The following is a 24,703-nucleotide window of genomic DNA, read 5'->3' on the forward strand; positions in this document are numbered from 1 at the left end:
TACACAATTGAGACTTTCCTATATGAATGATATTCGTTACAGGAGTATATAAGTTGACTTGTGGCTCGTGCCCAAAACTTTATATTGGCCAAGCAGGGAGAACGTTTTCCCAAAGAATTGAAGAGCATAGAAAGAGTTTCTTGAATGGAAAGTCCAATTCCCATTTGCAAACCATCATTCAGCAGAAGGGCATAAGTTCAATCATGACTATGACGTGTTACATTTACACAAAGGCGTAAATATTGCTTTCAAAACCAACAATGAGTCAGGCATGCACATTAAGAATAACAAAGATAAAAAGTCATGTGAATCTGTTTATTTCCAGGTAAGAAAAGTTAAGAATATTTACGGTACTTTCGAAAATTTAATTTATTCATATAGTTCAGAATTCATACCTGATCTTTTCAGGTAGTTATAGTTATAATTTAGATGTAACTTTTATTTTATGCTTGAAAAAGCTATTGTATAGCAAAACACGTGTCGCGGTTTTTGTTACTCTTTATAGGTAGTGAAAATCATACAATAAACTATATTATACGTGTGAAATAAAACAATTAATGTAAATGGTTCATTCAAAATGTATTTGGTATACCGTCCTAGTCCACCAAAATTTTAAAAAACAAAATATTTTTATTATTTCCAATTCAGAAAGAAAATGGCGTAATTTCGTAGATTCCCACGAGGAGGGGTGTGACCCTAGAAGTTGCTTGCCTAGCTGGCATACGGTAAAGCGACCCTTTTTATTATAGAAATAGTTTTCACTTAACATGATGGGCGTGTCGTTACAGCTATTTTTATTTATAAATGGTCAAACGGCCATTACATGTTTTGAAGAGAGAACTATATGAGATGGACATAGAATTACTACAAATAGTAGTGAGTATTTGAATTCACTACTTAGCATAATTGAAATAAATTACAGATCGGTTTTTACTTTGATTCGCACCTCGAAATTTGAGAAACTCAAGTACAGGAAGCGCCAAACGTGATGGCGAGCCCGCCCCCATGCGCACAAACTAATTTTCAATATAACCCTTACTCTGTACAGAGGCGTATGGCAATGCTGTTGACCTTTGGCATTGTCTGAATAATTTGTGTTGTTTATGAAAAAAATCCCATCGCCTAACACAAAACCAGTGTGTGTCAGATGCTACAATTGGAATACGCATATAAGCCTCCCTTTGAGTTCACGTTACATTATTTCACATGACAACTAAGGGGTCAAATTTTTTTTTTTCAAAATCAGGTGAATTTTTACTTTTCTCAAAAAATATTCTTTTATTCATCAATTTCCAATTCGTCCCCTTCAAAGTAGTTTCCCTCAGATATAATATACTTGTGCAAGCGTTATTTTTTTCGATACTTTTTTGTATGTCCCCTCTCAGCGATTCGGTTTTTATCTCCTCAATCATCGCAAAACGCCGTCCATTCATGGATCTCTTCAATCTTGGGAACAGAAAAAGAATACGGTGGCGGAGGCATGATTACGGTGTTTTTTGCTAAAAAGTTACGAACAACAATGACGAGTGAGTAGGTTCATTATCGTGATGTGAAAGCCAATAATTGTTTTTCACAGCTCATGTTGTGAACATGAACCTATCCCACGAAATTTCAACATTCACCTTATTTTTTGAACAGCCCACGTAGACAAAATCTCAGACAAAATTTGAAAAGAGAAATGTAATTGACAAGTTGGATAAATCTATACTGAATTAACATTTTCAGGGAATTGAAAACTCATAAATGTAAGGAATAATCCATAACTTATGGTTATAACATCTCCTAACTTTTTATGGCGTAGATAAAGATATTTTCAAGTTCACAAATGCAATACATAGGTATAGTAGTGGGTTGTTGAAATTCTACTAAGAAACGGCATATTTCATATAAAACTAAATACAAAACAAATTTTTTCTACGTTTTTCAAAATCATAACTTGTGCTCAGAAATGTATTCCATTACTTTCCAACTAGTAATGATATTTTCAGAATATAGGTAGCCTGACACATAAATGACAAACAACCATTAAAATAAGTAAAAAACTAAAAAAATGAATCATCTCTTTTCCACGATTCAGCCCGGAAATTTTGTTATATGCGGTCAAATTGAGTTTCATTAAACTCTGAAGATAATTTCAGTTGGGTATGTCCAGGGTTATAGATAGACTTCACAATTTCAATTACATAATAAGTTTTCCCATTGCTCAAGACACCCCCTAAATTTAAAATGATGAAGGCTTGAATATATAATTTCATAATCTTCATCTTGCCCAACATTTTTTTTTCCATTTATGAACATATCTGACTGATGGAAAGTAGATAGATATTCTACTTGTTATGGACATGGTATAATAATGTGCAAAAATAACCTAAAAACACATTGATCTCGTCCACATGAAAAAAAGGTTCCAATGAGTAGTTTTTCAATAAGAGAGATTTTCCAAAGCATTTCGATAAACTAACCAAAAAATATTGATAAAATACTAGATATTTAAGCTCAAAATAGCAAATTAGGTCAGAGAAATTCTTAAAACACTCACCTCTGAACAAGTAGATATGCTTCCTTAAAAAAAGGACGAGATTCTTCGCAAACCTTGCCAGAACAAAACTAAAACTTCAATTCGAATTGTCCACGTGAAAATTTATCCAAAAACCGCACTAAATGCGAAAAAGTCTTCGAAACAGAATCACCTACACATATCAACTGTGTATATACGTGCGAAATTACTACATGCGCCATCTAGTGAAGCACGTCATAACAAAAATTCGCGAAGTGCGAACTTACAGAGCGACGATTAAAAATGAAAGTTTATTAACCAGTACGCTGTGGCCAGTAAATGAATATTGAAAATTAGAATTATTAGGAAAGGGAATATACTTTATTATGAGTCGAAACATAAATCGCGTATATACGGTAATATACAGGGATTCTTCAAGAAACAACAAAAACATTACCTAAACAGTTGAAACAAGAGCTAAAAAAAATAAGTGGATATATCCCGGATACAGGTAAACAAAATTGAATATAGATACGGCAAAATTAGTCGCGGTAAATTGTTCAAAATCTGAACTAATAAGACTCTTCAGTATATAAACTTAAGCAAGAAGAAAAATAAAAATAACCTTGCTGTTGATTAGCTTCTTTGTGCTGAGTAATTTCTTTCATTTTTCTTAATCTGAATACCTATCGTTGAAATATTCTGTTATGAGGTTATGTTGAAAAAAAGAAAAGTTTGGCATTATCAATGAATAATTGTCTTGACTAAAAGTGGATATTTTTTCACGAAAGTAAAATGAGAAATAACTTTGGTGACCCCGACGTGATGGCGAAATGGAGAAAGAACGAAAATCAAGCCAAAGACGCATGTTTGGTTTGAATAAGAGCTTACCAAGGGATATTGGTCCACAGTGTAACGTGCAATATTTATGGCTAGTTAAAGTTAATTATATTCATTTTAACAAAGTTATTGTTAAGAAAGTAAACGGTAGCCCGAATTTGGACCAATTCCTCTACTCTGATGAAGACTGACCCATCACAAACAGTGCTTAGGAAACGGAAGAACTGAACGTCAGCTCCCGGGCAGTTTTTGATAGTTTAAAACGAACAATCGACAGAATTTGTCACATTTCAGGGGCTCTTCTTCTCTGCTTTTGCGCAACTAAAACAGGAGACGTTCAAGAAAGTGTTTGGACACTGATGAGCCACCCAGGCACTTCTCAAGTTGAAAACCCATGAAAAAGAACCATGATTACTGTACTATGGTCAGGGGCTGGTGTGATTCACTATAACTTTCTGCAACGAGGCCAAACCATCATAGCAGAGTCCTATTATGAGAAAATCGACGAAATGTACCTGAAATTACGTCAGCAGCAGCCGGCACTGGTCAACAGAATGGGTCTGATCCTACTCCACGACAACGCCCGTCCGCACATTTCACAAATAACCGTCCGACAATTGAAATAATTGAGCGTCAAAGTTCTGCCTCACCCACCAAACACTTCGATTTTCTGACCGGTAGAAGTGAGTATTACACACTGGGCTACAATTCACGATACAACAGTAATGAATCCTGAACTATATCCATCCAACAAACAAAGTAACCCAAACAAAGATAGATGCATGATCATAGCATGATTAGGTAAATTAAACAAGCCTCCTTACGCTGGTCAGTTAGATTCAACTGCAATCAGCTGGCGGAATTCATTGTTACAGTGTCGGAGTGGGCAGTTACGTTTTATCGCATTTGGTGTATATATATATATATATATATATATATATATATATATATATACAGTATTTTAAAGTTTAGAATTTTCAAAATGACAAGTACTGATATGGCTGAAGAACCTGCTAATTTCTGTCCCCACGCTTCATATACAAAATTTTCCTATACCCAGACGCATATCATTAAAAAAAACGGTCGTTCCTTAGTGCGACTCTGTACGGGCAGTCTTGTCTGAGGATTACGTGAACTATGCACGATGTTTTGGAGCACTCCGGTGCTAGATGGACAGAGTATAGATATTTCTATGCAAATCCATGACATGGATATCAAATGAAAGAATTTGCCATGAAGAATTTGACAAATAAAAGGATGTCATACTAAATCCAATATTTCTGATTCCCAAAGATTGTGAACTTTATGTTTTTCAATAGTTATTTATCTAGTTATCAGTATTTATTTGTAAGTGAATTGAATTGAATGAACATGACAACTATCGGTTAATCAATGGTTTCGATTACAAATGAATAAAAAAACGGAATTTTGGAAGATGACAGTTGACTTGACAGTGGAAAACTAAAAACTTTGTAAATTGGTGTTGATAACTGTGTTATTAAATAAATTGATACTCAATTAAATATAGATACCTAAGTAAAATAATCAATAAATATAATGTTATAGTTAATGAGATGTTAAAATAATTATTAATTATGTATTTATCATAATATGGCGTGTTTTTGACCGGGACTACCAGTTGACCTTAAATGATGCTCTAACCGCGCGCTCTCCGCTCTCGAAAACGTATAAAAAAATTGAATAGAACTGGCCGATACCTTAAGAAAATCCATATTAAAACTCATTGATACCGTTTATTTTATGATTTTCACTATAAAAGGTTTTACAAAAACCGCGACACTTCTTTCGTTGTACAATAGCTTTCTCGAGGGCATTTTACGCTTAAGGAAGCTATTGTATAGCGAAACACGTGTCGCGGTTTTTGTAAAACCTTTTATAGTGAAAACTGTATTAATGAGTATTAAAAATTATTGAAACAAAAGATGTAAGGAATTCAATCCTGTACAAAATTGATCAAGAATACAAATAGGAAAAACGCCATAGGAAACGAGATATTTATATAAAATGCCAAAAAAATCAATTTTCGTGACCTTTGACCACAGATTTTGATAGTCGCGTACACCCTACCATAGGTAGGTTTTGAAGCAACTTTTAGGATGTCAGAATACAAATATATACGAGTTTACAGCGGGGTATCTCAAATCCCGAGTTCTTTTAAACGACAAAACACAAGCAGAGTTCTTAAGCAGGAAAGTTCGAGGTATACTGAGTTGAACCTCAAAATGATGAGCAACCGTGAAAGTATCTCTAGAAGAGAGACAAATCTCTAACCCTTCTTCGATGTTCCAGGCCACCAAGGTCGCACGTGATGTTCGTGTCTCCAATCAGGCGGATGGAATTCAACAGCTCCAGGGTATGCTCTATGCTCCATACTTTAGAACAATACTCCAAAGTAGGTCGGATCTGAGCTTTATAAAGCACCACAAGTGGCTGAGGTGTGTACAGTTTTCTGGTTCGGAACAGTGTTTCAAGCTTTTGAGTGTTTCCAGCGACATGATTGTGCCAAGACATATTGGTGTCCAGTTTAACTCCCATGGAAATTTATCGAAGCAGAAAGCGGAATTTTCTATCCTGATATTATTATATCTGTTTCGGAATTCACTTCTAGATCCTCATTAAGATATGCAACCTCCTGCTGCCGATGAAGATGTGCATCAGCGTTGATGCTAAAAATGTTCGAGAGATATCCATCGACGGCCCCTTGCAGGAAATGTTATTTCAGGAAGTTGGAGAGCCAAACACAAAAATGATCTGACAGGCCATAGCATCAAAGTTTGGCCAGTGAACCCTCATGTCACACACAGTTGGAGGCCTTAGAAATATCAAAAGCGCAACAGCTCCTGACTTTCCATGTTCCTCGATTGCGTTATTCCAAATATGGATGACATACGACAAAAAGTCGCCTGTTGATCTTTGTTTCCGAAAGCCATATTCATGATCGCTCAAGATGTTGAAGCCTTCCAAATATTCAAGGATATGGTGGTTTACGGCTTTCTCCATGATTTTAATATCACTGATAGGAAAGCGACTGGTCTATATTTATGTGGAAGATTTTTTTTGCCCTTTTTGGGAATAGACTGAACACGAGCAATCTTCCAACAAGCAGGAAAACCCCCTTTCTTGTAAGACAGGTTGACAAGTCTGCAAAATTCTGGCTCGAGTTCATTTGCGCACTTTTGAGTACGATGATAGGCACTTCATCAAGACCAGACGCCTTGTTGATATTGAGCTGTTTCAAATTTCGCCTGACTAGACGATGTCGAGTAATTTCCGGCATTGTGGATTTTAGTTTCGGAATAATGGAGTGCCTTTCCCAGAAAATCAACTGAGGAGTGGGACGCAAATTTTTCAGCTGGTAGATTTGCTTTTTCTTTGGCTGTTGTTGCAATTAAACCATCCGCTTGTGTTAGTGTTGGTTTTGTGGATTTTGTAAATTTTTTAGGTGAACTCCCTAAGATGACTGGACTAAACGCGAAATTGATAAAACCTGCTGATTCCACAACATAAATTAGAAAATAGATAAGAATAAGAATATATGAAAATAAGATTTTTTCGGCAACCGTCCGGAAAGTATCCACTTGATGGACGCTTCTTCTTTGAGAAATTAGCATTTTTTCAGCCTAGTCCGGAAAGTATGTATGTGATCATCTTTAAGAGGAAGCCGTGTTATGAATCACACGTTAAAAGCTAAGACCTCGTTAGTACTTAGCTCGCAAAAGTTTCTCAACTTCTGAGAGTTGCCGTTCGTATGGGGGCGACAGCTGATTTACGGAAAAACATATTTTAAACAGATTTTTTTGAACAGAAAGATTAAGTTGAAGGTTAATCTTCCTCTTAAAGATATTCACTTGGTGATTGAAACACTTGTCGGGGTGTTAAAAATATTGGTTTGGTGTTGTGATGAAACTCTAGTAATATGCATTTGAAATGTTGTTGACAGTGGCCTACAGCGATTGTACTCTGACTCAGAAAAATGTTTATAAGTGGTACAAATTTTTCACAGAAGTCGAGAAGATGTGAATGATGACGCTCTCCCTAGACGCCTCAGGCCATCAAGAACCGAAGAAAATGTTGAGAAAGTGCAGAAAATCGCTATGGACAATCGTCGATTTACTATCAGAGAAGTTGATGAGAATGTCCGCATATCGGTTTGCGCATACCATGCAATTTTTTTGTAAATTTTGGGCATGTGCCAGCGAAGTTCATTCCAAAACTGTTAAACCGTTGCTCAGGAATTTTTGAATGACGTCAACGGCTCAAAAGATTTACTTAAAAGGGTCATAACTGGTGACAAATCATGGACACATGATTATGACATCGAAACCATAGTTCAATCCTCCCAATTAAAAAGCCCAGGAGAGCCGAGACAAAAAAAGTACGCCAAGTTCGATAAAATGTCAAGGTTTTGCTCACTGCGTGCCGAGATGAAGTGCATCAGGAATGCTTGCCACATGGTTGTACGGTCACTACGAAGAAAACGTCCGGTGTTATGGAAAAACAATTCATGGCTTTTGCATCACGATAAAGCACCTGCTCACTCGTCATCACTTGTTCCTAATTTTTTGTCCAAAAACAACACCGTAATCATGTCGCAGCCACCGTATTCACCAGACTTGCCCCCCTGCGACTTTTTCTCAAGATTGAAGACACCAATGAAAGGACGGCGTTTTGCGACGATTGAGGAGATATAAAGCGAAATAAATCCATCCTTCTGATCAGCTGCATCAATCAATCAATCAAATTATGTTTTGTGTGATGTGCCCTAGCTCAGTATATCATTACAAATGCTTCACAAGGAGCATTTATAATGATACTAGTAATATGTTGCTGTATCGCTGCTGTTTTCCAATTTTGTCAGAATCAGAACAGAACAGTGCTTTCAAAAAAATTGTTCTACAGCGCCGTCTAGTGGCGATGTAGAAGTTTATCACTTACCAACCAACCAACAAACATCCATTATTATATAGTAGATACTGAGGAAATAGTTTCATTTGGATAAGATCAAACTTTTTACTCAAATAGCACTTAGGAAGAAATGTACGGCATTCTCGCCCGCGAAATTTTGTCACCTGAGCCGAAAGCGAAAATGCTGTCAATTTTTTCGTAGATTTAGCGTTTTTCAATCACAGACTGAAAATTTAACAGTCGTCTCGTATTTCAAGTTGTCATAGACAGTTTGATGAACAATTCTTCGCTAGAGAACGGGAGAGAACGAGGCACTTTTGTCCCGCATACAGTAGAAGATAAGAGAACTTTTCATTCGCAATGAGAAAAAAATATTACATTTTTTTTAGGTTTGTTATACGAGTAAATGTCGTTCTGGACTTCTTGTAGAAAAGTTTAGCCAGGCGTTTGTGTTGTATAATTTCAGGATCTACTTTGACTCCTTTTTTCCTTTCTTGGGCGTTTTTCAGAGAAAAGTATTCTCAAAACAATTATCAGAATACATCACTAAACTGGTTCCATAGCTCATCAACTGCACTACTTTTAATTTGATGTCATTTTGATTTAAAAAAAATCTGTTTTTCCGTTAACCAGCTGTCGCACCCCTACCAACAACAATCCTCAGAAGTAGAAATTTGTGCGAGCTAAGGTTTAACGAGGTCTTACCTTTTAACGTATGATTCCTAACAGTAAGTGAAAATCGATCGTTCAGCCTGGGGCTTGAACCACCGACCGACGTGGCAGTCAATTCGAGTGAATGAACAAAGCACCCACGTCGAACCGACCGACCGGTTCATTTATTTTGAAACATGTTTGAAAAACTATTAATTAGTTTCTGTTTTTGGCATTAACTCAATTTGAAAGCTAACTTTCTGTATATTGTAGTCTGAAAAATGAGAGTAAATTAATTCTAATTGAATAGAACTGACTGGCCGATAATTAAGGAAATCCATATTAAAACTAATTAATACAATAAACTGTATTGATTAGTTTTGAATAATTTCTGTTTCGTGATGTAGGTACTTGCATATTGGAATGAATTAAAGAAATATGATATATTCTTCTGTATCTTTTAGCTCATTAGTGAAATCACTAACAGTAAAAACTATTTTATTTCCTAGCTTGAAGCAAGTCAAGAAGCTCTTCTAGTAACTCATAGAATTCATTAAACTCGAGTTGTAGTCGAGTTTACGACTACAACTGACATCCCTGTAAACTTAAATTAGGAGCGAGTCTACAGTGGAGATGGATGTCGAGTTTACGACGCCAAATGACATCTCTGTAAACTTAAATTAGGAGCGAGTCTACAGTGGAGATGGATGTCGAGTTTACGACGCCAAATGACCTCCCTCTAAATTTAATTCAGGTGCGAGTCTACAGAGGAAATGGATGTCGAGTTTACGAATCCAACTGACCTCCCTGTAAACTTGGATCAAAGCGAGTCTACAGAGGAAATGAATGTCGAGTTTACGACTCCAACTGACATCCCTGTAAACTTGGATCAAAGCGAGTCTACAAAGGAAATGAATGTCGAGTTTACGACGCCAAATGACATCCCTGTAAACTTAAATTAGGAGCGAGTCTACAGTGGAGATGGATGTCGAGTTTACGACGCCAAATGACATCCCTGTAAACTTAAATTAGGAGCGAGTCTACAGTGGAGATGGATGTCGAATTTACGACTCCAACTGACCTCTCTGTAAACTTGGATACAGCGAGTCTACAGAGGGGATGGATGTCGAGTTTACGACTCCAACTGACGTCCCTGTCAATTTAGTTCAGGAGTGAGAGCTGCGTCATACGCAGAATCTGTGTCAGGTGGGGGAACAAACCCTCTATGTCAGGTGTAGCTGACGTGCAAAAACCCTTATATGGGAAGGTTGTCGTGGGTATCAAAGTGGGAATCTTGCAACTTGACTATCCGACTACCTCATTAACAGAGCATATACTTTGTGTCTGCACCGCTGGGGACCGAATCAGGTGTTTAGAGTTCTGCAGAGCCGTACTCTTACCATCTGACCTTAAAGACCACTCAACTTACAAACTAATCGGCTTCTTTAAGATGCTGGATTTATTCGGCCGAGTGTTAATAGGTATGAGCCACAATAAACCCTTGCGGGTTGTTGTGGAGGGTCGAATAGACCCACTCACTTTGGACCTAACATAACTCTCAAATATCTAGCATTTCAACACATGAATCACATCAGTTCGCATTTTGTAGTTACTTCCTTTCTCGACATAAAAAGTCATTTCATTTAAATGGCATTTCATTAAAAATTAACCATTTTTTTGCTGGGAATATTACTGGAGTTTTTTTCCCCAACACCAAATCGTTATTTTTAACACCTCGACACGGGTTTCGATCACCAAGTAATCATCTTCAAAGAGGAAGATTAAAACTGGGAAGTTTGAAAAAAGGTTGAGGAAATTTGACATTTTTTGCTGGATTGGCCTGTTGCCGTCTGTACACTAGTCAAAAGTATTTTTTAGGAAACGGGTTACAAATAAAAAGGACAACTCTGTAGTTATTACAAAATATTTAATTTAATAACAAATCATTACAGGATGCTTGTATTACCGAGTATAATAACAAAAAATAACTTCTTGAAATTTTGAATTACCAAAATCTGTGACAACTTCGCTGACTTCAATTTTTCTTTCAGGTTCAATGATTAATAATAAATTCATCTAAAGAAATGAATGTTCAAATCAGTCTCTAATATACCTATGCGGTAGGTTGAATGGACTGACGCCTATCAGAAAACAACTACTTCCCTGGCTAATACCACGAAGGGCGTTGGATTATATCCGACAGGCGTCAGTGCAGGAATCTTCACAGAAAATTTCCTGCATATGCAATTGGCAATACAACTGAAAGAATTGACGTTCAATTTTGAAAGGGGCACACTTGCAGACCAGTTTCGGGCTCATTAGCCACTCATCAGTGGCCGTCATCGACCTAAAGTCAATGATATTCCATAATTGAAAATCGGAGTTCTTTCAGAGTATTTCATTCCTCTTCCTAAGTTGGAGTGAACAACAAAATGTCACTCCATCTAGTGGATGAGGTACTAACCAACTGCACATCCGTAATTTGCTCGATTCCTCTAAATACGGAAGAAAAAGTTTCTTATTAGTCAGTGGGCTACGTATATTGTATATTAATTTATTTATCTTTTAGGTGTACAATTAACTCATACAGACACATTGTACAAATAAGAGAAGTCACGGCTATGCAGAGCAAACAGTTTAAAATACATCATAAAATGTCTATATAAATATAGACATACATCAAAGTTATTATCATTAGAAAAGCTAATACAGATCATTGGCATTATTCTGCCCAACTAGAGTTGGGCAGCCATATTCATCCATAGAATAGAATGTGTTTGAGATAAGATGATTCTTTAGGTATTTTTTGAAAGTATTATAATCGAAAGCTTTAACTTAAGGAGGCAAGATATTATAACAGCCAACGTTCATAGAATTTTTTCTTGATTTGTCCAATCTGAATCTGTTCGGTCTTATGAGTAGACTGCCTTGAAGACTGGCAGTTAACAAATCTAAAGAGAAATGAACTTTAAACATTCAAGGGCGTTGAATTATATCCGACGCCTTTCGTAATATTAGCCAGGGGAGTAGTTGTTTTCTGATAAGCGACAGTCCATTCAACCTACTGTGTAGGTATATCCGAGACGGACTTGAACATTCAAAGTTCATTTCTTTGGATTTGTTTACTGCCAGTCTCCAAGCATGTTAATCCCACTGACTAATAAGAAAATAATAAATTTGTTAATCGACTTTGCAACAGTGTTGATCTAAAGAAGTTTTTAATAATCTTCTGTTTCGAAAATGATATTTCACCGTGTGCTACTGTGACTAACAATGTGAGGTGAATTCAAAGGTTTGTGTGGTCAGATTCGGAAACACATTCACAAATAATTTAAAATATCCAAAGGTAAGCGGCACGGTGCATGCTGTATGGGCTCACATATAGTAGGTGGGCATATTTGAAGACCGACTGTGAATCATATCATCTGAAAGAACAATTCGTTCAGGCCTACACTGTAGATCAATGGACTGACACCTATCAGAAAACAACTACTCCTCTGGCTAATACCACGGAGAGCGTTGGATATCTGACATACGCCGCCACTGTACAATGTGAGTCTAGAAAATGTATTGGTAAATTAGCTTGCATGATTATATTGTTATCAACACAACACAGCACCTCCATGTGTGAGTAATAAATCCTCAATGAAAGGTACCCATTCTCTACAACTGGTTTCCATTGGCAAATACATTCTTAATAGTCGATATTAAAGGAAACCTCTTACCACCCCCATTTTCACTTTGACAAAGTCCCTTATAATCATCTGAATTCAAACACCACACCATTGCCCCTCCAAACCTGTTATCCCTTATGTACTCAGCCTTATATCTGAGACTCTGGCTATTATCAAAAGATACCCATTCATATCCCTTGAACGCATATGGGCTCTTGTTTTCCATGTCAAAAATTGGTGTGATTTGATTAGAAGCTAGAAATTGACATAACTGAGGGAAATCAACAAATCCTGAGTTTCCTAGTTCTCCATAACCAAGTGCTGGAGCATACATACCATTGTTGTTTGGGTTTGCCAGCCTGAAATAATAATAATACTGATTTATTTATTTGTTTATTTACGGACTTGCCATTATACAATGAACACATAAATAGGGTGATTGAAAAAATAATCAATTGATTATTAATGATAATAATCTGCAGTTTCTAGTGGCGAGTAGTGGTACTATGTACTATCTTTTTCAGCTAGCCGCTAGGTGGCATTAGGCGTAATTAAATATTTGGAATTAGCGCGTTGGTTCGAGAAAGTTCTGGTTCTAGCTAGTGTACTCCGATCACCTCGAGATGGCAGTAATAATTGCATATAAAAAGGCCACCGGCGCAACTGCGAGTTAGTCTGCGTAGGAAAGGCGAAGGAAGCGAAACTGTCTATTGTGAAATGAAGTAACACCTGTCAATAAAAGTATTGTGATTTGACTTTTTGTTTTTATGTGTGATATGTTAGTATAGAAAAGAAGCGAAACATCTTCAAAGTTACTCCAAGTATACGAGAAATTTGCGGAAGGAAAAATTTGAAGCTTTGAAACGCGGGCTCAAATCGCAGCAATCTTTGTTTACCAAAGCGAATACTGAACAAGAGTTTGAAACTCGCGCCAGCTTTCGTGTGGCTCTTGAAATCGGAAAACGTGGCAAACCATTCACCGATGGAGAAATGATAAAAGAATGCTTGATTGCAGTAGCCGAAGAAATATGCCCCGAAAAGGTAAATTTATTTAAAAGTGTCAGTTTGTCAGCAAACACCGTGGCTCGGAGGGTGCAAGACATCGCAGAAAATATATCATCTCAATTGTCTGACAAAAATGGACATCATGAGTGGTTTTCTCTAGCATTGGATGAGTCAACGGATGTGTCAGATACTGCTCAGGTGTTGATTTTTATTCGCGGAGTAGATGAAAGCTATGAAGTGTATGAAGAATGTCTTGATATCGATAGTATTCACGACACGACAACTGGGGCAGATATTTTTAAGGGAGTTGAAAATGCCATTAATAAAAAGAACCTTCGATGGAGAAATTTGAAATCTATAACAACTGATGGAGGCAAAAATATGTATGGTAAAAATAAAGGAGTGGTTGCACTTGTGTCAAAGGCTGTAGAAAATGATGGTGGTTCAAAACCATTAGTCTTACATTGTATCATTCATCAACAGTCCTTGGGAGGAAAATGTTTGGATATGTCTGAAGTTCTAAAACCAGTCATATCAGTTGTTAACTTCATCAGATCCACTGGGCTGAATCACCGACAATTCCGCGAGTTTATTTAACAGATTGGAGAAAATGATTTACTATATCATACTGCCGTACGCTGGCTTAGTTGCGAAAAAGTCCTTAAGCGCTTTTTTGAACTTCGAACAGAGATCGAAATTTTTTTAAATGAGAAGCAGCGCCCTTTTGCCGATTTAGAAAATAGTGAATGGATGTGGAAGTTAGCCTTCTATGTCGATTTGACAAATCATATGAACAAACTGAGTTTGAGATTGCAAGGAGAAAAACAGATTCTCCCTGATTTATACACCAATATCAAATCCTTCAGGTAGAAAATAATACTATTTCAATCGCAATTACGTAAAAAATGTTTAACACATTTTGAAACATGTGAAATATTCAGCCACACTACAGAGACTGAATTTCCCGTCAATTTTGCAATCGAAACTTTGAGTGCTTTGAAGATAAATTTTGATGCTCATTTTTCAGATTTTGATGTCATTGCGAATGAAATAAAGCTTTTTCAAAATCCTTTTGATTCTGACATTGAAACCCTGGCTCCGGAAGTCCAAATGGAAATTATTGATTTCCGGTGCAGTGATATGCTCAAGAACAAATATCAAAATTCATCTTTGTTGGAATTTTATAAGAGTCTTCCACTGAAACAATTTGATAATTTGTATAATTTTGCTCGTGGGTTGTTTTCTGTTTTTGGTACTACTTACTTGTGTGAGAAAACGTTATCCAAGATGAAGTACACAAAGAATGTTTACAGATCTCAATTAACCGATGAGCATCTTAAATCTCTTTTGATAATTGGTACAAGTAAAATTGATCCACAACTACAAAGTATTGTCGGTGAAAAATCACAATTACATAAATCTCATTAGTGTTTTTGTTTTACTGTGATTCATTTCAATTATTTGTTAGTTATTAAAATGCTTAAACTTAGACACTTGAAGTTTTCTTTGTCATCATTTCTGTCGTCAATTTTACCTTGCAAGTAAATAAAACCGAGTAATTATCATTCTGTGTTTTCTTCTTCAACGTATCACAGCAATAGTAACAACAATTAGGTAATCATTGGCTGTCGCGGGCCGGATTGATGACACTGGCGGGCCGGATTTGGCCCGCGGGCCGTAGCTTGGAGACCCCTGTTCTAAGTAATATTCGGTCAGATAATTTTTCAAAATTTTTCGTAGACAATGGCAGTCCATATCTTTCACATCCAACAACTAACTCTGTTAACAATCTTAAAACAACACTTTCAATTTTGACCAACAGAAAATCAAAATAAAATAGCTAGAAAAATGAATAATAGTTGAAAAACAATCTGCCTTCATTCCAAGTTGTCTTTTGAAATAAAGAATCACAGTATTGAGTGTAGTGAATAAGTCTTATGCCATTTCTTGAATAATATCATTCAATGTCTAGCAAATATGCTAACATTAAAGTATGGGGTACATTCGATTAGCGATTTTTTTATCATTGTACACTGGTCTCAAACATATGTTAGTACAACCCTGTTCTCGAGACATTCCTGAACATTTTCACCATGAAACTGTTTGCCACTAACTTTTCCTCAACATCTGAATAATGACAATTTATGAAAAGAGTAATTCTGACTGTTTTAGAAAGTTGTAATAAAAACATTTGTAACTCAATTGGTTTAAATTCAATAATTATTTATCATACCTGAAAGTATGGCCATAGGTTGGCAATCCTATAATTATTTTGCTGCGTTCCATTCCCGAATGGTTCCAATAATACGCAGAAAAATTAACATTCAGAGTAGAAAAGATAAATTTTTCGTTGTCAGATGCATATAAAGGACTATTTATTCCAGTGAAGGGCGTTTCTCTCGTGTAAAAGTGATAGTCGTAAGACATTAAATTGATAAAATCCACGAACCTGAAAAATATATCATGATAAAATGAAAATGCTTCACTTATATTTTTAGGAGTGAATAATTTTCAGGAAAGGTTTTGGTTTTCTACTTCTCCATCTTGATACAAAAAAATATGAGAATCTTACAAAGAATGGAAGGAAGTAATCAATTTCAAAAATTAATTCCACATGAAGATGTGTAGAAGAAGTTACTTTCAGGCATAAGCTGAAAGAAATAACCCTCTCGAGTTAGCTATTTTCATATAAATATTCGTAATGGAATCAAATCAGATATCACTTACAGGATTCCTACACAATATAATCAAAGAAAAAAGTAAACTTTCACTTACATTTTTTGTATCAAGATGGAGAAGTAAAAATATATTAAGATGTTTCAAAAGTTTTTTTCGTTTTTAATAGTCTACTTTAAACTGTAATTATCTCAGTGAATACTTATTCAGCTCAATTGAAGTAAATTCCATTTGAATCAGCGCACTTTTCTCAACGTAACACAAGTCGAATAATTTCGGCAGCATAAAAGTGTGTGCTTGGGATTCGATGAAGTTGATGAAGGTCGTTTCTGACTAGTCCTCTTCAAATCAAATTATACTTTACTGTACGAAGATTTGCATCTTATTGACACAGTTCAATGAATGTAAATGTAAAAAAAGTTTTAAAAATGTATAGATAAAATACCACCATGTATAAAGTGATAGTACAAAGAATAAATTGCTAATATATTGTTAAAAGGATTCGCTAAAATACTCTTCCAAACTATAAAAGGGTCTATAAACAAGTAGGTTCTTCACCGCCTTTTTGAAATGTATGTTGTTTAGATTTGCAGATCTCATTTCTAATGGTAAATGATTGAACAACTTACCACTATTATAGTATATCGAATCATGATTAAATTCGAATTTGGGATGGAAAGTTTAAAGGTATAATTGCTATTACGAGTAGCATAAGGAGTAGAGGCAAAGTTGAACTTCGATTTATGTTTATAAATAAGGCAAACCGTCTCTAAGATAGAAAGTGCGATGACTGTTAACATTTTATTGGCAGTGAACAAGTTCCTGTACGATTCTCTGGGTTTGACTTCACAGAGACATCTTAGTGCCCTTTTCTGTAATATCAATACAGAAGAGAGAAGGGATGAGCTGCTTCCATAGTTTATGTGGCAATGAGCCATGCCAAAATATGCAGTTCTTAGCAAATCGTTCGAAACTAATGATGTCGTATGTCCATTCCAATTCAATTTGTTGTCAAGGTGGAATCTTAGTAGACACACCTCTTTGTCACCGTCAGGCATCTGGAATCTATTTGCAATGGTTATTTCCTGAGTCTTATTTGCGTTCAAGCATAGAACATTAACGCTACAGCATGTTTCGCATTTTGCCAGTGTTTCACATGACAACTGATCTAGTTTCCCCACTTGTTGGTTATTTATGACAAAAGTTGCATCATCGGCAAAAAAAAGCATTTGCTGTATCAATATATTTAGGAAGATCATTTATGTATACAATAAATAAAAGGGGACCAAGTACGGATCCCGGAGGTACTCCATGCTTAACAACTTTTGTATCAGATTTTACATTGTTATATAATATATATTGCAGCCTGTCTGTCAAAAAGGAATGTATTAAGGTCATATGCTATGCCTCTATTACCATATTTTTCAAGTTTTATCAATAATATGTCATGTGAAACACTGTCAAATGCTTTAGATAGATCGCAAAGAATTAAGCGAGTGCTGATACCCAAATCTGTATTATGGGCAATGGTGTGAACAATTTCCGTCATTGCTTATGATGTAGACCTCATTGATCTGAAACCATATTGAGCATCAATAGAGTGAAACTACCCGACCAGATATGTTAATCATACAGATGATCAACTGATTAACGGAAAAACAGATTTTAAAACAGATATATATCAGAAACAGAATAGGGCCTAACACAGAACCCTGTAGACACCAGATTAAATGGCCCTAATTTCCGAGAGTTCCGTTGTCCTCACCATTTGACTCCGATCTGAAAGGTACGATTCGAACCAAGTGTTTGTTACAACTCTACATGATATTAATTTTTTGAAGTCGCAAACAGACCTATTTGAAACTCTGAATTATACCAAATTCCCTACCATCGCCAAAATTATGGTTATCATAGTATTTTGTCACGTTTTGTTAGATTAGGTAATGAATATTGCAATAGAGGTTTAGAATTCACTGGACAAACATTTAATTAATTCAAAACCAGTTTGAAAAGATTATTAGTATAAGTGTCCGTCTAATACTGTAGTTCTGCCAAATTATTCATTTTTAGTTTATATTTAGTATGAGTATATATCTATATTTCATATGTAAAAAGGGGAAAACTCGTGTATAATAAAATAAATAAATATTCGGGATTAAAAGAAGTTTTAATCTTCCTCTTTGATTAAAACTTTAATCTTCCTCTTCGTTATTTTTAACACCTCGACACGTGTTTCGATCACCAAGTGATCATCTTCAAAGAGGAAGATTAAAACCAGTTTTAATCTTCCTCTTTGATTAAAACTTCAATCTCTTAAGTTTAAAACTGGTTTTAAGATTAAAACCAGTTTTAATCTTCCTTTTTGATTAAAACTTTAATCTTCCAAAGAGGAAGATTAAAACCAGTTTTAATCTTCCTCTTTGATTAAAACTTCAATCTTTTAGGTTTAAAACTGCTTTTAAGATTAAAACCAGTTTTATTCTTCCTCTTTGATTAAAACTTTAATCTTCCAAAGAGGAAGATTAAAACCAGTTTTAATCTTCCTCTTTGATTAAAACTTCAATCTTTTAAGTTTAAAACTGGTTTTAATCTTCCTCTTTGATTAAAACTTTAATCTTCCTCTTCGTTATTTTTAACACCTCGACACGTGTTTCGATCACCAAGTGATCATCTTCAAATAGGAAGATTAAAACCAGTTTTAATCTTCCTCTTTGATTAAAACTTCAATCTTTTGAGTTTAAAACTGGTTTTAAGATTAAGACCAGTTTTAATCTTCCTCTTTGATTAAAACTTTAATCTTCCTCTTCGTTATTTTTAACACCTCGACACGTGTTTCGGTCACCAAGTGATCATCTTCAAAGAGGAAGATTAAAACCAGTTTTAATCTTCCTCTTTGATTAAAACTTCAATCTTTCAAGTTTAAAACTGGTTTTAAGATTAAGACCAGTTTTAATCTTCCTCTTTGATTAAAACTTTAATCTTCCTCTTCGTTATTTTTAACACCTCGACACGTGTTTCGGTCACCAAGTGATCATCTTCAAAGAGGAAGATTAAAACCAGTTTTAATCTTCCTCTTTGATTAAAACTTCAATCTTTTAAGTTTAAAACTGGTTTTAAGATTAAGACCAGTTTTAATCTTCCTCTTTGATTAAAACTTTAATCTTCCTCTTCGTTATTTTTAACACCTCGACACGTGTTTCGGTCACCAAGTGATCATCTTCAAAGAGGAAGATTAAAACCAGTTTTAATCTTCCTCTTTGATTAAAACTTCAATCTTTTAAGTTTAAAACTGGTTTTAAGATTAAGACCAGTTTTAATCTTCCTCTTTGATTAAAACTTTAATCTTCCTCTTCGTTATTTTCAACACCTCGACACGTGTTTCGGTCACCAAGTGATCATCTTCAAAGAGGAAGATTAAAACCAGTTTTAATCTTCCTCTTTGATTAAAACTTCAATCTTTTAAGTTTAAAACTGGTTTTAAGATTAAGACCAGTTTTAATCTTCCTCTTTGATTAAAACTTTAATCTTCCTCTACGTTATTTTTAACACCTCGACACGTGTTTCGATCATCAAGTGATCATCTTCAAAGAGGAAGATTAAAACCAGTTTTAATCTTCCTCTTTGATTGAAACTTCAATCTTTTAAGTTTAAAACTGGTTTTAAGATTAAAACCAGTTTTAATCTTCCTTTTTGATTAAAACTTTAATCTTCCAAAGAGGAAGATTAAAACTAGTTTTAATCTTCCTCTTTGATTAAAACTTCAATCTTTTAAGTTTAAAACTGGTTTTAAGATTAAAACCAGTTTTAATCTTCTTCTTTGATTAAAACTTTAATCTTCCAAAGAGGAAGATTAAAACCAGTTTTAATCTTCCTCTTTGATTAAAACTTTAATCTTCCTCTTTGAAGATGATCACTTGGTGATCGAAACACGTGTCGAGGTATTAAAAATAATGATTCGGTGTTGGGAAAAAACTCCAGTAATATTTCTTACAGAAAAATTTGCAAAAACCACTTAACAACATCATAAAGATATGAGCTGAAAATAGGTAAAAAATTGAAATTTGGAAAAAAAATTGACAGCATCAATGTATAGAGTACAAAATTCCCTATTGATCAGTACCTATATACCACGAACCAGAGAATAAATATTCATGAAGATATGAAGCTACAAAAACGGACAAATATTTTGAAATAAAATATGAATACCTATAGAATTATCTCCAAGAGATTCATAAAGTAATGATTGGCTAGTTTGGTATCATAATTATAATCTTTAAAACATTGTAATTCATTATTTTTGTTATGAAACTCATTACCTACTCTTCAAATCTAAAAAAAATTGCATTCAAAGTGTAAGATAAAATCGCCCTATAGATTTCATCGAAAAGTAATTATCAAGTTGTCTTGCAATACTGCGTTTATCCATTACAAACGTTAATTCATTCGCTTCAAATTTCATAACTATCACAATCAATGTCTAGTTGAGTAAGGTCATGTTACCTATGAGATTCTTTGTCGTCACTGGCATCGACGACTATGGCCTTGTGTTCTCGGTAGGCAATGTTAATAATTCCCCAAGCCACCTAGGAAGTATCGATGCTACTCGCAGTTCCGTCAGCCATGTAACATGGCAGAATCAATCCGCCCTCAACTAGATAAATTCTTGTGAGAAAAATATATGCTTGAAGGCAGATTCTAACTCAACAATATCTCAATTACGAGTCGGACACGCTATTACTGCGGCAAATCACCCCTGACCTATAATATTATTCAGTGTCAGTATGTTCAAAAAGGATTTGTTTCAAGTTAACAGAATAACAGTATAAGAATCAGATAATGTTTTCACTGATTTTTTTTATATCTGTATAATACTCAAATTGGGTAGTTAGGAGGGTTATGCTCAGTACATTAAGTGGAGTTGGTACAATTTATGTGAAACTATGGGTTCATATTATCACTTTTGAAACTCTCCCAGACATGTCTAGCTATATGGTTGTATCATTAGTAGCTACTTCTGAAATTATTCATAACTAATAAAATATACTAACTCATTCATATATGAAACAGCATAAGAGCTGTCGACAATTGTATATGGAGCTGCCACTGCTACTGTTAAAAGATATGGATAATTTGGATTCCTGTTAATGCTTTTTCTGAATTCTTCAAGTAGTTGAGTAAAATGAACTTTCTGGTGTTCATTTGGAAACTCCCAGTCAAGATCAACTCCATCAATTTTGAAATTTTTGACGTAGCTCCTCACAGACTGTATAAAACTGAAAAAAAGACATGGCAGTGAGTTAAGTACTTACTTAACATAAATACGTAACAAATATTTAACAACAACAACATGATCCTCATGTTGATTGGTTTTCACATTTAATCATATGCTTCTCGATAGTTCTAGATGTCGCATCCCTTTGAGAATATTCCTATCGACTTCCGAAGACTTCCATTGGGATATATAAGCACTACCAACAGGCAGATGGGACTAGTCTAGTTGAAAGTGCGGTACAAAGTGAGCTAATAAGGCGAAAGACATTTGTGTGTTAGTCTGAAGTTTGTTTGTCGCATTGGCAGTGTAGTAGTGAAATAAAAACGAGTTTAATTGTACAATGTGGTCAGTTATTGTCGAACCTATGGGAAAAACGTAATATTATATTAAATTTGAATTTTTAACAAATATTTCAATTATTTTGAAGGCAATTCCTCCAGCACTAACACAAGTTAGGATAATTGGTAAATATTTGCATTAATAGTCAACTAATAACTGTATCTTTGTTTGGACCAGTTGCCCTGCAGTTAAAGACGGAAGAAAAATCTCATTCGCCAGTTGATATCCAAACTTGATTCTTCAATGGACCGCCTTTATTTACCTTTGACATTCATGAATTCAGTTTTCTATCGATCTCCTAGATGGCGTCTTGATAGGACTGGTTTCAACTAATTGCTTTGCAGTGAAAGACGATGGGCAAATATCGTTGAGTGAATAATTTTAAAGCTTAGCTTTGCATTAGAACACTTTGTATTGGATAACAAATTATTTGTTTTTGGGCTCTGGTTTCAATTAAGATTGAACTATCAAAGTTAAGCAAACGTTACTTTTTTTGAAAAAAACAGCTTTCAGGCTTTGAATTCTCTACCTTTCCACAAAAAATTGTGGGAAACTTTCCAAAGAACTCCTTACGAAGATGTGTAGATCATGTAAAGAAGTAACTTTTACTAATAAATTAAATCAATATACTTAGAGATAAAAAAATAATGAACAAAAAAAAACAATTCAAGTTTTTCACTCTCGGTGAAATTAATTAGTATTTTCACTTTATTTTTTAAAACCCCTAATTATTCAGGTAGCTTTCGGTTTTATACATTTCATTTCTCTTGGGTTTAAAATTGGTTAATACTTTTTAGACTCTTACAATCTACTGCTACAATTTACGATTGTAAATTATGAAAAAGTAATCCTGGATATGTTATAAAATCATAAACTGCTTTATCATTCCTTAAGTTATGAAAATGTTCGAGCGTTAATGATTACTGCCCTTTAGAAAAATAATTACAAACACTATTGACTACTCGCACACAGTGGAGAGTGTGTGTGACTTTCTATATATATATATATATATATATATATATATATATATATATATATATATATATATATATATATATATATATATATATATATAATAAACCTAGTAATAACCAAACCTTTTTCGATTTTTGTGATTTGATATCATTTCTGGAAAACCAACATCATTCCCAGAACCTCCTACAGACATCAGTATTTTCAGATCCTTGTTGATATTTTTCAAGTTGACGAGTTTTTCCAGACTTTCCTTCTGAGAATCATTAATCAGGATAGAATTATTTACTACTTTTGCAAATGCAACATTAATATGGGTACATAAATAAGGATCCAGTTCATCTACTTGCAGTGAATCAGCTGTAGTAGGCAATGAATAGTAGCAGACTAGCTTATAAGTTTTCACGTAATTTGCTTTCCGTTCTTTCAACTGGAAGTTGGTTTTGAATGATGAATTTTGTATGGAGTTGTATAATACGGCACGATTAATACTTTGTTCGGGTACTACAAACAAAAACAACTTTATTGTTCAGTAGGTATGCCATAACTATAACTTACCATTCATGGTAACTCCAGGGTATTTCAGACTAGGATATATTCCAAACACAATCGCATAAATTATGTAAAATAATAGCGGAGGAGTGATAAGAACAGCCAGTATTACAATCACTTTCCAGTCTACAGACCTTCCCCTAAGAAAATTATTATAAATTCCAAGTAACTATATTAAGGAGAAATTTATATACTTATCCATCCGACCTCCTGTTTGGATTAATACTCTATAACGACAAACGTCGTCAGTGAGCATCATTAACACTAGGAAAATTCAGAAAATAGAAAATGAAAGGTCGTGTCCAATAAATTGATATATTCTGGACAGAAAAATCACAGCTTTCAATAAATATCTAAATGAGAAATTAGATATATAAGTAAAGCAAACATAGACATTTCGTTTGTTTTGAAACAAATTATCAAATATCAAATCAACGGGCAACAACAATAGATATGATAACATGACTAGGTGTGACGTCACTGTAATCATGTGTCAAATAAAGGCCCAAAATTTTCACATGGAAATATGCAACACGTAAAACATCGTGATGAAGTGTATGAGTGACGTAAATGCCCAGACCTGCATCTCTTCACCATTTTTTAGTTATTAGAGGCAATATTCTCTCTTCAATGGCCAGTCCATATTTATAACGTCGCTGTCAAAAATGTACTCTACATTTATATTTATCGTTGTTTTATATAGATATATTTTTATCGTGTAATTAAATTTTCTCTACAACTCTTCTTCTGAATCCTACATTAGTTCTTCTTCTCATTATTATTTTTACATTAATGACATCAGCTGCGAGGGCTATCCAGCCCATGTTGCTACTACAGGTGGAGCTCACATTGAAGTGGATCTGGGTTAGACCCAAAAATGTCTTAGATTTGCGCTACAACACAGTTCTACTGTAATTTGAAGTCAATTAATAAGCAGTGTCAGACAGCACTCGAGGAACTGACTTGCTATAATTGTATCTTTGTACATAATGTAGTAAAATAAACATCTATCTATCTATAAGCACCAATGTGAGGTGATGCACTAGGGTTACGTGTATGGGCACTACGATCAAGTCATGATTTGCGAAGCACTGATGTGCACAAGTATTAGGTCTGTCTTGGTCACTACAGCTTTATATTGGATGCAATTAGGCGTATAAATACTTTCACGGGAAATGTTCAAGTGATTTGGCACATTCGATTCCACCAAGAGCGGTACATATCAGTAATACGCGATGGGCTGTGGCTCCCCATCATTTTGAGGTTCAACTCAGTACACCTCGTTTATTTGGAATAAAC

At 34.8% G+C, this 24,703-nt stretch overlaps 1 protein-coding gene across 2 annotated transcripts; it reads right to left on the minus strand.

Annotated features, from left to right (window-relative positions):
- Window positions 1-10,822: 10,822 nt before the first annotated feature.
- LOC111504740 (chitinase-3-like protein 2) lies at window positions 10,823-24,151 on the minus strand. Of its 2 annotated transcripts, XM_074174023.1 has the most exons (7): window positions 23,599-24,151; window positions 23,411-23,544; window positions 22,978-23,356; window positions 21,318-21,542; window positions 15,827-16,042; window positions 12,925-12,947; window positions 10,823-12,843 (listed from the first exon to the last, which is right to left on the minus strand). In XM_074174023.1, exons 1-7 carry the CDS (start codon window positions 23,661-23,663, stop codon window positions 12,578-12,580), a joined length of 1,308 nt encoding a protein of 435 aa, XP_074030124.1. In that variant the 5' UTR covers window positions 23,664-24,151; the 3' UTR covers window positions 10,823-12,577. The 2 variants fall into 2 exon arrangements, with proteins under 2 accessions (XP_074030124.1, XP_074030123.1); XM_074174022.1 differs by having other exon boundaries at window positions 10,823-12,947; window positions 23,599-24,148.
- Window positions 24,152-24,703: the final 552 nt, after the last annotated feature.

This window comes from Leptinotarsa decemlineata, unplaced genomic scaffold (genome assembly GCF_025532065.1).
Source record: "Leptinotarsa decemlineata unplaced genomic scaffold, Ldec_3_MD MMD2_tig00000505_RagTag_RagTag, whole genome shotgun sequence".
In the NCBI taxonomy this organism is placed as follows: domain Eukaryota; kingdom Metazoa; phylum Arthropoda; class Insecta; order Coleoptera; family Chrysomelidae; genus Leptinotarsa; species Leptinotarsa decemlineata.

Bases quoted from the DNA above. Each gene is read 5' to 3' on its own strand.
- LOC111504740 (XM_074174022.1), bottom strand. From the start codon at position 23,663: ATGATGCTCACTGACGACGTTTGTCGTTATAGAGTATTAATCCAAACA. The intron at 16,043-21,317 runs GTTAGTATATTT...TATATTTTTCAG, and splicing joins GCTGTTTCATATATGAATGA to GTTCGTGGATTTTATCAATT. The intron at 12,948-15,826 runs GTATGATAAATA...TTATTATTTCAG, and splicing joins ACCTATGGCCATACTTTCAG to GCTGGCAAACCCAAACAACA.